At 41.1% G+C, this 13,284-nt stretch overlaps 1 protein-coding gene across 1 annotated transcript in view; it reads right to left on the reverse strand.

Annotated features, from left to right (window-relative positions):
- DISC1 (DISC1 scaffold protein) overlaps positions 1–13,284 on the reverse strand; it is a 195,497-nt gene that overhangs the window by 106,469 nt on the left and 75,744 nt on the right. Inside the window, exons 7-8 of the mRNA XM_027683381.1 lie at positions 12,838–12,892; positions 8,222–8,324 (exon numbers count right to left, since the gene is read on the reverse strand). Coding sequence (XP_027539182.1) covers positions 8,222–8,324; positions 12,838–12,892 — 158 coding nt within the window. The remainder of the gene's footprint in view (positions 1–8,221; positions 8,325–12,837; positions 12,893–13,284) is intronic.

Consider the following 13,284-nt stretch of genomic DNA (forward strand, 5'->3'; position numbering starts at 1 on the left):
CAATCAACCTTTTTCAAGAGCTAACAAGTATAAAATACTGTTATGAATGTTTTGGAAACCATCCTCAAGTTGTCATTCACTCTCTCAAAGTGTCAGACTGAGATACAGCTTTCCTGGCCAAATGCTCCTACTAGCAGCATGAAGCAGTTGCACATTTTGTTCTCAAGAAAGCCATAGAATGGCTGTGGAAAACTTTGACCCCATTTCTGAGAGTGAGAAAATTACCTACATTCAGGCAGCCTATGGGTAGAGAAGGACGATTGCTCAGCTTACCTCTTACAGGTGGACAGAGAAATAAGGAGGATTTCAATTTCAAAAAGATGTTAGGAGAAGTAAGAAAACTGAGCATGTTCAGCAGCAGTACAAGATCCAGGCCTTGATTTCCCTTCAGATTTTGCTAAAGCCTGATGTCATCCACTTCTGGCAAACAAACCATGTGACACCGCACAAGGTTTCATTTCAAAACAATTAATGTGTGCAATACAGATTCTTGTATATAATTGAGAAGATAAATCACCTGTGGAGAGCTACATCATGTCACCTTGACATGTATCAAAAACCCTTTAGCCTTTCTTTACTTGGCGTAACACCGGAAAACTCCTTGTACTCCAATCCACATTCCCTTCTACTCAGCTTCCTCTCTGAGGCAGGTGTCTAGCAGAGAGACACCTACTTAAACACTTGCAAACCATTTGCTGAATTAGAAAACCTACCTCTTTCAACTTTCAAGAGAAAGAACTGTGCTTCATCTTTTTTCCTTGGACAACAGTGCAGCAATGCCAAGTAAGGGGCATGATGCCTTAAACCCCAATGGTTTTCTTATTTTTCTACCTTATAAGTTTTATAGGTAATAGAAGTAGATTTTAGAAACAAACCCCTTTCTCTCTCCTCCCTGTAACACCCTTTAGTTTATACATTCCTTAATCCTCTCACCCCATTCCATACCCCCCATATCAACCCTATTCCCATATCCAGTAGAAGATGTTTTGTCTCTTGTCAAGGCAAGCCTGTCTTGTTTGGAGAACGCTTATATCTTGGCCTAAACCGCAGGACAGAGTCAAGAAACTGGGTGACTCTGCTCTCTGTACCCCGAAAATGAGGAAGAATGATGAAGAGGGGGTCCCAAAAAGCCCCTCGACCCAATTCCGGGAGGCGGGCCAGGGGGTGGACCAGGCCAAAAGTTATAGGGTGGACACACTTGGGATTGGCCAGATATTGTTATAAATGTAACATCTCGGGCACAGCCCGGGGCGCGCCGTGTAACATCTCTTTGCCTTGGCATAATTAAACCCTTTCTTATCTCACCCCAGCTAAACGGCTCCTAGATTTTTCTTAGCACCAGCAGAGCAGGCATCAGTTTGGTGGCCTGTACGGGGAAACCTGGACTGGACCTTCTTCAGACTGGAAACTTTCATCACGCAGGAATTTCTCATCAAGCCGGCTTTTATCTGAGATAATTCCCGCCCCGGTCTGAGAAGCCCAACTCCAAAGAACCCACGGAAGCAAGCCGGAGCACAGAGGTGAGATAAGAAAAGGCAAAATAAGGGAAAAGGTACCTGGTTTAATTAGCAGCTGCGGGAAGTTGGCAGCTGCGGGAAAGTTTGTGTTCCCGGGAGGTGGGGAACACGGGTTCCTGGAAAGTTAAATTTAAGACTTGGGTCCATATAGTCTCAGAGAGTCGCTTTCCAGGAGGCGGACGGGGTAGTCTGCCCACCCGGGTCAGAGCGGGGTTCAGTCTCAGACTGGTTTTGTTAGAAGGGACGCCTTCTGTGTGCTCTGACGCCGTGGGGGAGCCGGTGTAGGCTCTGGGAGTCGGTGTGACTCAGAACAATAGCAGAGAGGTTACTAGAACACCTTGTAACCCCAAGGTAGCAGGTTCCAATCCTGGTGTGTGTAGTCGTGGTTCATTTGCATTTTACGAACATGGGTTGTGTAGATTCAAAGTTCGAGATCCCTGAAGAATCCCCCTTGGGTCTAGTTTTGAAGCACTGGAAAGTTTTAACCAGCCCAAATACAATCTTAAAAAAGGAAGAACTTTGTAAATTGTCTATAAATGAATGGCCCTTATTTGGACAGACGAGAGGGATAGAGTGGCCAGAATGTGGTCCCTTTGAATTAGATATAGTGTTGAAATTAATTTCACTCCTCAATATAGAACAGAAATGGGAGGAGATCAGATATGCAGAATTATTTTTGTTTCTGCTAACATGCCCTGGATTGAGAGAAAGCAGCCCAGAGGGGGCTGGAGCTGGAGCTACAGGAATAGCGGCCCCTGGGCAGGTACGGGTCGTTGGAGGACTCCCGGGTGTGAGTCTGGCTACACTGGGAGGGATTAGACAAATTGAGGCCCCAGGAGGAGTTAGCTCGGGGCCGGTGGGAGTGAGTCCCGCCGGTGTGGCTGAAAGAACGGAAACTGTTAGTTTGGCTGAAGTAGGCACCGCGGTGCAGATAAGATCAGCTTTTGTGGAAACTGCTTCTAGCGTGGCAGAGCAGAGCGAAAGTTATGCTGCGGGGTTAAGCTCAGAGGTAACATCTAGTTTGGTTGAAACAGGAGTAACACCAGGAGAAACTCCTGGCCCCAGCAGGGCAATGGAAGCGGGGTCTTCCCTGCCTATTCCAGCGAGCGGGCAAGGAGCCTGTGGCTTTGCAGCTGCCGCTGCTGGCAGCCTTGCCGGAGTAGATAGCGTTACCATAGTAACAACAGAGGTGAGCGCGGGAGGAGCAGATAGTTTTGTTGGTAACGGGACAAGAGCTGTGAAGGCTGAGAAGTCAGCTTTTACTAGAGTTGCTTTTGACGTAGTAACACCAGAGAAAGTTGTTACAGATGCGGCATCTGTTGTGGAAATAAGAGGAATTGAAGTTAACTCTAACAATGGTAGTAAAGTGAATGATTTTTTCGGTAGTGATAACAGTATGAGAACTGTAGAAGCGGAGTTGCATGCCCCGAGTACAAGAGAGACCCTAAAGTTTACTGCTGTAGGGGCAGAAGCAAAAGAAATGAGTTGGGTTAAGGTGTATGAAGTTAGACAGGAGGCAGACGAATCACCTACAGATTTTCTAAACAGATTAAAAGATGTTGTCAGAAAATATACTGACATAGATACAGAGTCAGATGTGGGAAAAAAACATCTAGTATACTTGTTTGTGAGACAGTCTACAACTGATATAAAGAGAAAACTGCGAAGGGCAGGTGGCACTGAAAGAGATATGGATGAATTATTAGATATAGCTTGGTCAGTGTATCAAAGTAGAGGACAGAAAGCGAGTACGGTAGGCGGTGAGACAACTGGAGGAACAGCCGTTGCTGCGGCAACGAAACTCCCAGCTCAGAGAGCAGTGGAGGTTTCTGGAACAGCCGTTACCACGGCAATGGAGCTGGCTGGCGCGGTGAAATGAAAGTTGTTGCCTGTTTCTGATATTGTAAAACAGGGAGCGATCCCGAAATCTAAGACCTTGGCGAGCACAGTGAGGCAGGGACAGACAAAGCTAGTCCCAGTTGTTACGTTAACTGACGAGGAGGCTTTAATCCCTGCTAATGTGATCCAAGCAGGGAAAGCAGACGCGAGTGCTGTGAAAGTTGTGAAACCATTTGGTGCGGCAGCACGAGAGAGGGCTGGGGCCATTGACTTTGTGGGGGTGACGGGACCCAGCGCTACCCCTACTGTTTTGGGAACTGCCCCAGGTGCGGCAGGCGCAACCAGAGGTCGAGCTGTAGCAAGAGCACCGGGAGCTATGAAAAAGGCGAGGGCAAGGAGACCTCCCCTGCCCGAACTGGCTGGCGGTGGGGGGGTTACCCCTTACCCCGGAACTACTGATCCCACGCAAACAGCTGCAGTGGGTCCGAGTGTTGTAAAAATTTCAAAACCATCTGACAATTTTACAGTTGTAATAATGATAAAGACGCCTGCTCCCATAATAAGCGGAGCAGGGCCGAGGGCGAGAGCGGCCAGTGCCCAACCTACCCTGAGATGTAAGAGAGGAAGAGGGAAGTCACACGACTGTCGCAGACGCCGCCACCGCTCCGCGAGCGCAGGGGTAACGTTAGCCACCAACACAGTGAAAGTGAGTCCAACCGCGGGACAGTTGGAATCCGGGTTTGACACAAGAGCTGCTGTCCCTCCTGCAGATGGGGCGGGAACTGCAACGAACGCAAGGGCAGATCACTTCCTAACTGTGACCCATACAAACGGAATTACTCGTAACACCTTAGCAACTGCAAATACGAAACCGGCTAAAAGTACAAAGACCGCAGGAAAGCCTAAAGCGGCTTCTGTAACTGGAGTCCCAACCCAGCCTAACACGGGACCCTCTGGCTCCACCATCAGAGGCAGAGACGGAGCTGTTACTCCCCCTCCAACTCTCTCAAGCCTGTACAATCCATACCCACCTACCAAGCCAAAAGGGGGGGGGGGACAAAGTCACTGTACATTCCCAACGTACGCAAACACTAAAACCCACCAGTGCGATATATGCAATAGGTGATGCTTTAAAAATTGAATTATAATGTTGTAACTGCAGTTAGAATTACAGAAATAAGCACCACTCTTTAAACTTTTGGATTTTAAACTGGATAAATGTAAGGTATTGATTCTTCATTGATCCTTCTGTATGCTAAGGTTGTCTAATTTTTGAATGAGAGTTTATTGAGAAATTAAAAGTTAAGATTAAATTCCGCAAAGAGAAGATAAAATTATAATTTGTAATACTAATTATGTTGAAGTTATTATCTTTTCATACAGGAGAACCATGAAGAAATCCCTACAGAGGCTGAGAGTGCTGTCATCCCAATAGTATGGGCCAGCATCACCCTCAGACTGAAACCAATAACTACCAAAAATACCACAAAATTGAGAATCAACTACACACAAATGGTGAGTGTTCTTTCTGTGAAAGAAAGGACACTAGAAAATTACCCAGGTCCGAAAAAAACCTGATTTGTCCCCAATAAACAGAACTGAAAAATAGAAACTATCTATTAACCCCTATGTCCCCTGTTTTCTAGAACAGGCCCATGGCCTGTGAAAATATTCTTACCCTAATTCAGAAAGAGGGGGGAAAAGAACCATATATATTAGCCCCTGTGTTCCAGGCCTGTTTCAGGCTTACGACGTGTGAATATTCCTGCCCTCCTGTGCCCTGACTGAGTTTCAGAGAACTGTGGCAAAATTTAAAAGAGAGATCACTATTTTGCTTTGAGTGAGAACTAACAATGTACCAGAAATTGACTATTTACAGGTAGTCTATTCCAGCAAACAGACCTGAAAAACAGTACCACCGAAATTCAAACTGAAGGCCATAAGAACACCTTTTTGCAGAAGTAGACAAATGTCTCAACTGCAAATGAAACACACCAGAACCAAGAGTGAGTAAACAGAAGCCAACATAAGAGCCTTCTGACACAATTGAAAATCAATTTGCATTAAAGGTGGTACATGTACATGTAATTTGTATTTGTTTTGCTGTTTTAGTATTTCTATATTATTTTAAGTTTCTCTTATTGTTAGCTTAATTGCTAAAAATTGAAAGCTTGTATTGCTTTTGCTTTTACCACATGAATTACTTTAAAGCTTAAAATGTTTATGCTTGCATATATCTTGTTCCAGCAGCAATTTATAAACATCTGTGTCTCTTAGGCTACTGCAGATTGAAGGAATAATCCCTCTTGTAAAAAGCAGTTTGATAAAGGCCCATAGAATTTTCATGTGAATTGTGGAATTTGCTTATGTTTTTAAGATGTTTTCATATCTAGTGTCATCTGGGAATATACATGAACCCGAACTGCATAGAAGAAGTCCTACACTAAGACCAAGGACAGACAAAAAGTGGCTTCAGTGCTGAGACAACAACAGCACTGGTTCTATGGACTCTCCTAATAAGCCTCTAAAAACCTGGCTTGCACCATTGCCTGCAATCTTTGAGACGACCTGGTAACATCAGTTGTTGGAATAATTAGTTTAAGTTGCTTAAGTAGTTTGCTAAAATTGCTTTCTGGTTTTATTATTTCATTAGTATTCATATACCTGTGAATGCACCTATTTTAACAGGTGTGGAAGCTTTTATCCATGGAGGCAAGAGGCCCCTGTATGACCACTCCATGAGGTAAAGATGATTAACTGTAGTCTGGGACAGGTTGGAACAGGACAACCTGCCCCCGGTAAGGCCTAGAATTTGTCCAGAGAGTATAAACTCTCTGTGGTGAGCAACTGGCACTGCCAGGGTGCTGTTTGCATCCAGACGCAGTCCGCCTTAGGTAAGCTCTTGACTGGCCTATTAGATCTGTGACTGGCAGTTAATCGCTTTATGTGATAAAAGCATAAGCTCCTCTCTCAAAAGATTGAAATACAGGAATTCCAAGATCTAAAATTCCTGTGAAATTGTCATCAGACAGAGAGTCACACTCCATCGACTCCCTAGTCACCTAAGGAGGTTCATTTGTAAAATTGTTTATGTTTTAAGATCTGCTTTGCAGGAACTGTAGAAGTTCATTGAGTCACCTAAGCCTGTGAGGCTGGACACACTCCTACTCATCTACTCCAGCCCAAAGACTGAGTTTATGTTAAACACTGAGACTGAAGCTCCTGCAAACCAAACGAAAAGAACTGTTTTCAAGTCCAGCAGACCATTTCCATCGTGATCAAGAGTTACCATCAAGACCCTGAATTTCACCCAGGAGAAGAAAAGAACCTCTGTTCCTGAGACGAGTAGAGCAGCAAAGACTGTTGTTTATAAGGACTGTTAAAATAGTGTTTAAGTTTTCCTTACTTATTTGTATTAATTAGTACTGCCAGTAACTATGAATTGAGTTTAGAACCTAAATTTACATTTGGCTTTAGCAAAATATACCAAACATCCTTCATAAAGGTGAGTGCTAAATTTGCACTATGAATTTGGCAACAAATTCGAATTATATATTGAGTAATTCTTGGAAATGTTTCACTAAGTTTGCCTTCACAAGCTTACTTCATAGTTACCAAGCTGAACCTAGTTAGAGCAGCCATTCATATTAGCATTAAGTTTGCATAATAACTTGTTATATGATTAGTATTATGTGTAAGTAGTAGAGATTGAACAAGATCTTTGAATCTTGTTTAATCTCTAAAGGGGGGACTGATGCCTTAAACCCCAATGGTTTTCTTATTTTTCTACCTTATAAGTTTTATAGGTAATAGAAGTAGATTTTAGAAACAAACCCCTTTCTCTCTCCTCCCTGTAACACCCCTTAGTTTATACATTCCTTAATCCTCTCACCCCATTCCATACCCCCCATATCAACCCTATTCCCATATCCAGTAGAAGATGTTTTGTCTCTTGTCAAGGCAAGCCTGTCTTGTTTGGAGAACGCTTATATCTTGGCCTAAACCACAGGACAGAGTCAAGAAACTGGGTGACTCTGCTCTCTCTACCCCGAAGATGAGGAAGAATGATGAAGAGGGGGTCCCAAAAAGCCCCTCGACCCAATTCCGGGAGGCGGGCCAGGGGGTGGACCAGGCCAAAAGTTATAGGGTGGACACACTTGGGATTGGCCAGATATTGTTATAAATGTAACATCTCGGGCACAGCCCGGGGCGCGCCGTGTAACATCTCTTTGCCTTGGCATAATTAAACCCTTTCTTATCTCACCCCAGCTAAACGGCTCCTAGATTTTTCTTAGCACCAGCAGAGCAGGCATCAGGCATGTAAAGCTGTTATATATCAGACACTGTAACCACATTTCAGTGTTTTATTGGTGGTAAATAACATGCATGAGTGCTACAAGGACAAAATTGCTCCTTTGCTGCCAGCAATAGTTGTTTAATGATCTGAACAGCAGAAACTGCCAATTATTGTATTCCTTTTTAAAGTGTCATTTAAAGCCACACTTGTAATTTTGATACCTTAGTTATACATTTATAATTTAGCCAGAGACCTCTAAGCACGTAACTTGTAGAGTCCAGGAACAGCTGTTGATAATTATATACCAATTTCACCTATGGAATATCTATCGCATGTTTACTGCCTACCACACAGCATCCTCTCTGCCAGTAGTTCCAAACCACAGAGAGGGGCCTGAAATACTTACACAAGACATGACACAACCCCATTCTGCTAGACTTGCCATGATTTGAAGGCATGTATGCAAGCACATCAACAACTTTTTAGGAAAAGTCTGTAATGAAGAGGTCAGTAACTGCTCTGATACAACCCTTATCAGTGTTAGTCCTTCTCATCACTTAAGACTTACCTGAAACAGCCAGCATTTTGGCTTCAAGTAGAGCTGGTAGCTGAGTCTCAATATCACTCACTTTCCTCCTCAAAGTACTGCAGAGTTTCTGACTCGTGCAAACCTAAATTGAGGCAGACAGCCATGATATAGAATTCATCCATGTAAGAGTATAAGGCAGCTCAAATGGGGCTTCAAATGTTCTTAGTTTACAGACACGACATAACATCCTGCAGCAAGCTAAAAAAGCTTAATAAAAAGTGATGTCTTTACAGAAATACCCAAGATGAATCAAAATTTCCAGACTTTGCTACACATTCTATTATAAAAATAGGGAAAGGTATTACAATTAGCTCCTGCATGAGAGAGGACACATTGCACTACTAGGTACTGAGGGCTGCACACAGAAGAAAGGCCATTTTACAAATTCTGTACAATTTTAGTATTAACAGCGATGCTTGGAGCGGAGCATAAATAAACCAACATTTAGAGATTAAAGTGCCATAACACAACATACAGCAATTTTTACACAAAATATACCCTGTTCCACATCTTAACTGGAAAAAAAAGGCAAAGCAGCCTTATTTCTGCACGGGCAATAAATAAAGCTATACCAGCTTGATACTGTACTTTATTTCACAATCATGAGATACAGATGACTGGGATTCAGGTTTCTGATTTGCCCTTTCTTTTTTTCCCATCTTTTTAACTGAAGGCCCCTCAGCAATCAATCAGAACTGGTATTAAAAACATGGAGAGAGATAGGAGAGAAAAAAATATATCAAGGAAGTTCAGCCGTTTCTGTACTTTACATTTCAGTGTACATTGCCACCTCAGAAGGACTGAGGTGAAACATATACAATTCATACAACTCTCACATATTCAAAACTGTTGGAGTTTACTCCACATTACATCATTCAGGAAGGAAAGCAAAATAAACAAAAAGAAAAAAATCTTTCACTGAACTAAGGCAAACCCCTTATTCTGAAGGCAGATGTCAAATCCTTGCTCAAAATTGTAGCTGACACTTAAGAAAACATTGGAACCAAGGGTAAAGCAATAGTCAAGATAGGCAGAGGCCAGTTCTGAAAAGACGTGATGTGAAATGAAATCTCCAGAGAGAAGTTTCCCTTCCTTCCTTCACTTTTTTTTCCTCCTCAAAAACAAATGCCATGCTTATTAACAGAAGCACATCTCTCACCTCACTTTTTAAGAGCAAAAGCATTATAGTTCTAATGGATTATCTGTTTGTACAATTAAAATATAGTAATTCAGATCTGACACTATCTGTAAATCCTTTTAAATTAATAATACCCTCTTAGTTTAGCTGAGATTACCTCTTAATCATAAATGGGTCATATTTTTTTCTTGAGTCAATAGAGCTATCCTCCAAGCAGTAACTGTTACTATCTAAAGACTTCAGAGTCATCCTATTAATTTAAAAATACATATCTCATCACTTCTGCACCTACTACAATTTTTCAATTCCCAGATATCTCACTTTGTTTCAGTACCCCCTTCTAAGTGACTCACCAACTAATTCAGTTAAAGTATTTTTAAATCCCCAAACCTGTCAGAGGTGAATAAATGTGCCCAAAAGAACCTGAAGGCCATTGCTGTCTCCCATCTCCAAAATAAATCTGAAAGTTTTCAATGACTTCTTTCTAAGCAGTGCTCTCTTTAGGGGCACTGAATGGCTCAGTGAATTGCAATTAGATGGGGAATCTTTCAGCTCCAGGAAAACTGCATGAATATATCCCATGCTGGTGGTAACTTAAAGTCATTATGACTAGACAGCTGTTTGGCAATTATGCAAAATAAGCTGGGAGGTTTAATCAGTTTCTAGTGAACACTGTCCAGTTTGTAAGCACTACTACCAGAACAAAGCTTGCTGGTGCTCTTTATTAATGGACCAAATGCAGGGACCAGAGGCTGAAAGGCAGTTCCTCCAACTCAGAGATGATTCATCTGGAACATGAGCTAAGAACATTGCTGAGCCTCTGCTTGTAGCTATGTCACATGTATTCTGCAGATAAGTGAACAACATTAATCTTCAGGCCTATCATATGACATAGTTCAACAAAACTAAATGAGCAACTGGGAAAGGCAAAGTAATATCCTTTAAACTAATAGCCCTACTTCCATGTTGCATCAGGTCTACTCTACAAGCTCCAGTTCTTTTCATTTTTTCTAATTGTTTTATCTTAATTACAGATACTATTATTCATTACAGGAGCTTATTTGGCCTCTAAGGAAAGGTTATTTCTTCGCTAACAAAGATGGTGAACATTCACAATGCCAGTGTTCTTTGCTCCCAGCGAACACGCCATCCTCCTCTACCCAGTCTGACTGCAGGTGCCTGGGGCCCCAGTGATGACCTTTCCCCGTTCTCAGTGCCCAGCTCTGCTGTGTCCCACAGACCAACAAGCTTGAAGTCTGAAAAAACTCCCTTTCAGTTTCAGGGAAGTTTTTTTACAGCCAAGTATTACTGTATCTATTTTTAAATCCTCTTCAATGGTTTGTGAGGGTTTTTTAAAGCAGACTTTAAAAAAAAAAAGGCTCTTGTTTGGGAAAATACCTACAAATCCCTGATCAGACACAAACCCTTCTCAAAGAAGCAGTCTATCTGAAACCAGTAGGAAGCTGGTTAGCAAAGATGTGTGGAACCAAGATGAAAAGTAGCAAAATATCAAAAGCAAATTTGCCCACTGTCATCCTCTTCCATCTTTCCAGCATATAATGTTAATCTAGATCTAGAGCAGCAAAAACAGGGACAAGGACAGCAACTAAAGCACTGGAATTTACTCTTTCTCCAATCATCTCAAGAAAAAAGAATTTTGAGTAACCTTCACATTTCTTTACAACAGCACCTTGGAAAAGATAAAGAAATTCTCTCAACACTGCCTGAAGGAAGGAACAGTCCACTTGGCTTCCCACACAGCATAATCTTGCCATTAGTGAAAGCAGATAATAATTTCTGAAGGAAGGTGGTGAATAAGAGACACCGTTCCCTTCATTAGCAGGCAAAACTGAGCTTTTGCAGCCACGGCTGAAAACAACACAGATGAGGCAGAAAAGGCCATAGAAATGCCAGTGGCACAGAGGAAAAGAAAAGACTTTTGACAAATGAGTGTTTTCTCCATACAATAAAAAGGTTTAAAAGACCAGCTCTATTTATTTTGAGATGAAAATAAAAGGTTGAGATGATCTTAATAAACTACATAGTAAATTATTTGGCGGAGTCTCATTACATGCTTCCTATTTATCTTCTCTAATAAATAAGCCATCACACAGAAATAGAATGAAATTAAAATAATATTTTATCTATTGAAATTTTAAAGAAATAAGCAAGCTGTGAAATTCTACCTTGCAGACTTCTCTATTGTTACCTAATGTTTCAGCTCTTATTGAAAAAGTCTCCAGACACTATGGTTGTAAAATAAAACCTCAAGAGGCACATTTTCTGGGGAGAAGGCAAATTCTCTAACTTCTGTTTTAGTTTGCAAAGAGCTTGAAAGAACACATCACTTTGAGGTACTGAATGACTTGTTCATTTTAGTAGATGACCTGTATGTCAGTTACAATAATTTCCTTGATACTTTATTCATAGTCATTTAAAAATACAGGAAGAAGCATCATGTTGTAATAGTCTTATACTAATTTTCCCAATATGTAGGCATAAGCAAGGAATAGAGAAAATCAGCTCAAAACAAAGCAGAAGAGAAGGAGGGAATGGTATTGAGATGTAGTCTTCAAACGATCTTTTTAACAGTGCATAATAAAAGCGTTGGTCAAGATGATTAGGAAGAACAGATTATAAAGGATGAAACTTTTACTGATTTAGGTGAGTGCTACTAGAGAAAGAACATGAAAAATAAGTTTATTTCAGACCATAAATTGATTATTGATCAAAACCCAGAAATATTTTCCACTCCCTGTTTCATATAGATGAACTTACTTAAATGAATTAACTAGAGTAAGTGGATCTTTTTTTTCCTAGAACATTCATGGAGCAAAGATGCTGTTTGGCTCACTGAGCTACTCTGAAAGAAAACTTCAGGATTCTCCTTCTTGAAAGGAGGCCAAGAGAAATAAGAAAGTTAAAGGAAAAGTAGCAACATTTCCAGTTAAAAACAAAAGTTATGTTTAAATATGCCATATCACTTTTCTTTGTATTTTTAAAGGAGTGTGAGAATGAGATTGCTAGCTAGATTATTAGTGAAAGGGCAGGGAAATGAGGCACTTAGTTTATGCTTTTCCCTTCACACCAACAAAGTCAGTTAGGTAGGAAAGAAAGAGGCTCTTTATTAAGAGTGAAAACATTCATCTATGACCAGAGCTCACTTTTATTTCACGAAGCTGAGTAGTCTGTTCCTGAACAGAGACCTGAACAAGAGGACTGATCACTAGCAAAAAAGCTGAGAAAGAAGAAATTACTCCATCTGCTTCCTTAAGTATTATAATTCAGTGGCCCATTCAAATATAAAGTTCAGGAGAGCTTTTCAGTGTATGTTTGAAAATACTTATGTGCAAAGTCTTTTCAGAAGGAAGACTGCAAAACAAACTTTCTAAAACATGGACAATTTATTATGATCTGCTTCTGTAAATATTCTGAAGAACTGAAAACATGTACTTACTTTGGCAGTAGTTTCTTTAATGGACATGCTGAACAATCGTTCTTTTTCCTGAAGGCTAGAAGGGATTAAAATAAAATAAAGTTGACTTCTGCTCAACACAGGCTGCTACACAAGACTCATTTTCAAAAGGAAATAAGGCTTTAAGATTACTTGTACTAACACAACAGAGCCAATAGCAAGAAAAAAACTACATCTAGTTTCAGTGTTGCTAGTGTCTAAACAATACCACCTTTACAGTTATTTATGAGTATATGGATTTTACTTACCGTCTGAGACACAATTAAGATTATTTGTGTAATCATGTCTTAGAAGTCTCTGGCAGTGTCCAGGACAGGTGCTTTGCTAGACTGTAATCCAAACATCTAATGCAAAGGCATTTCTGTCACAACCAGTTTGCAGCTGACTATCCTCTTATAATCCAGTTTTCAACTCGGCCAGGAAAAGTTC

This window comes from Neopelma chrysocephalum, unplaced genomic scaffold (assembly GCF_003984885.1).
Source record: "Neopelma chrysocephalum unplaced genomic scaffold, ASM398488v2 Primary Assembly neopelma1_23, whole genome shotgun sequence".
Classification (NCBI taxonomy): domain Eukaryota; kingdom Metazoa; phylum Chordata; class Aves; order Passeriformes; family Pipridae; genus Neopelma; species Neopelma chrysocephalum.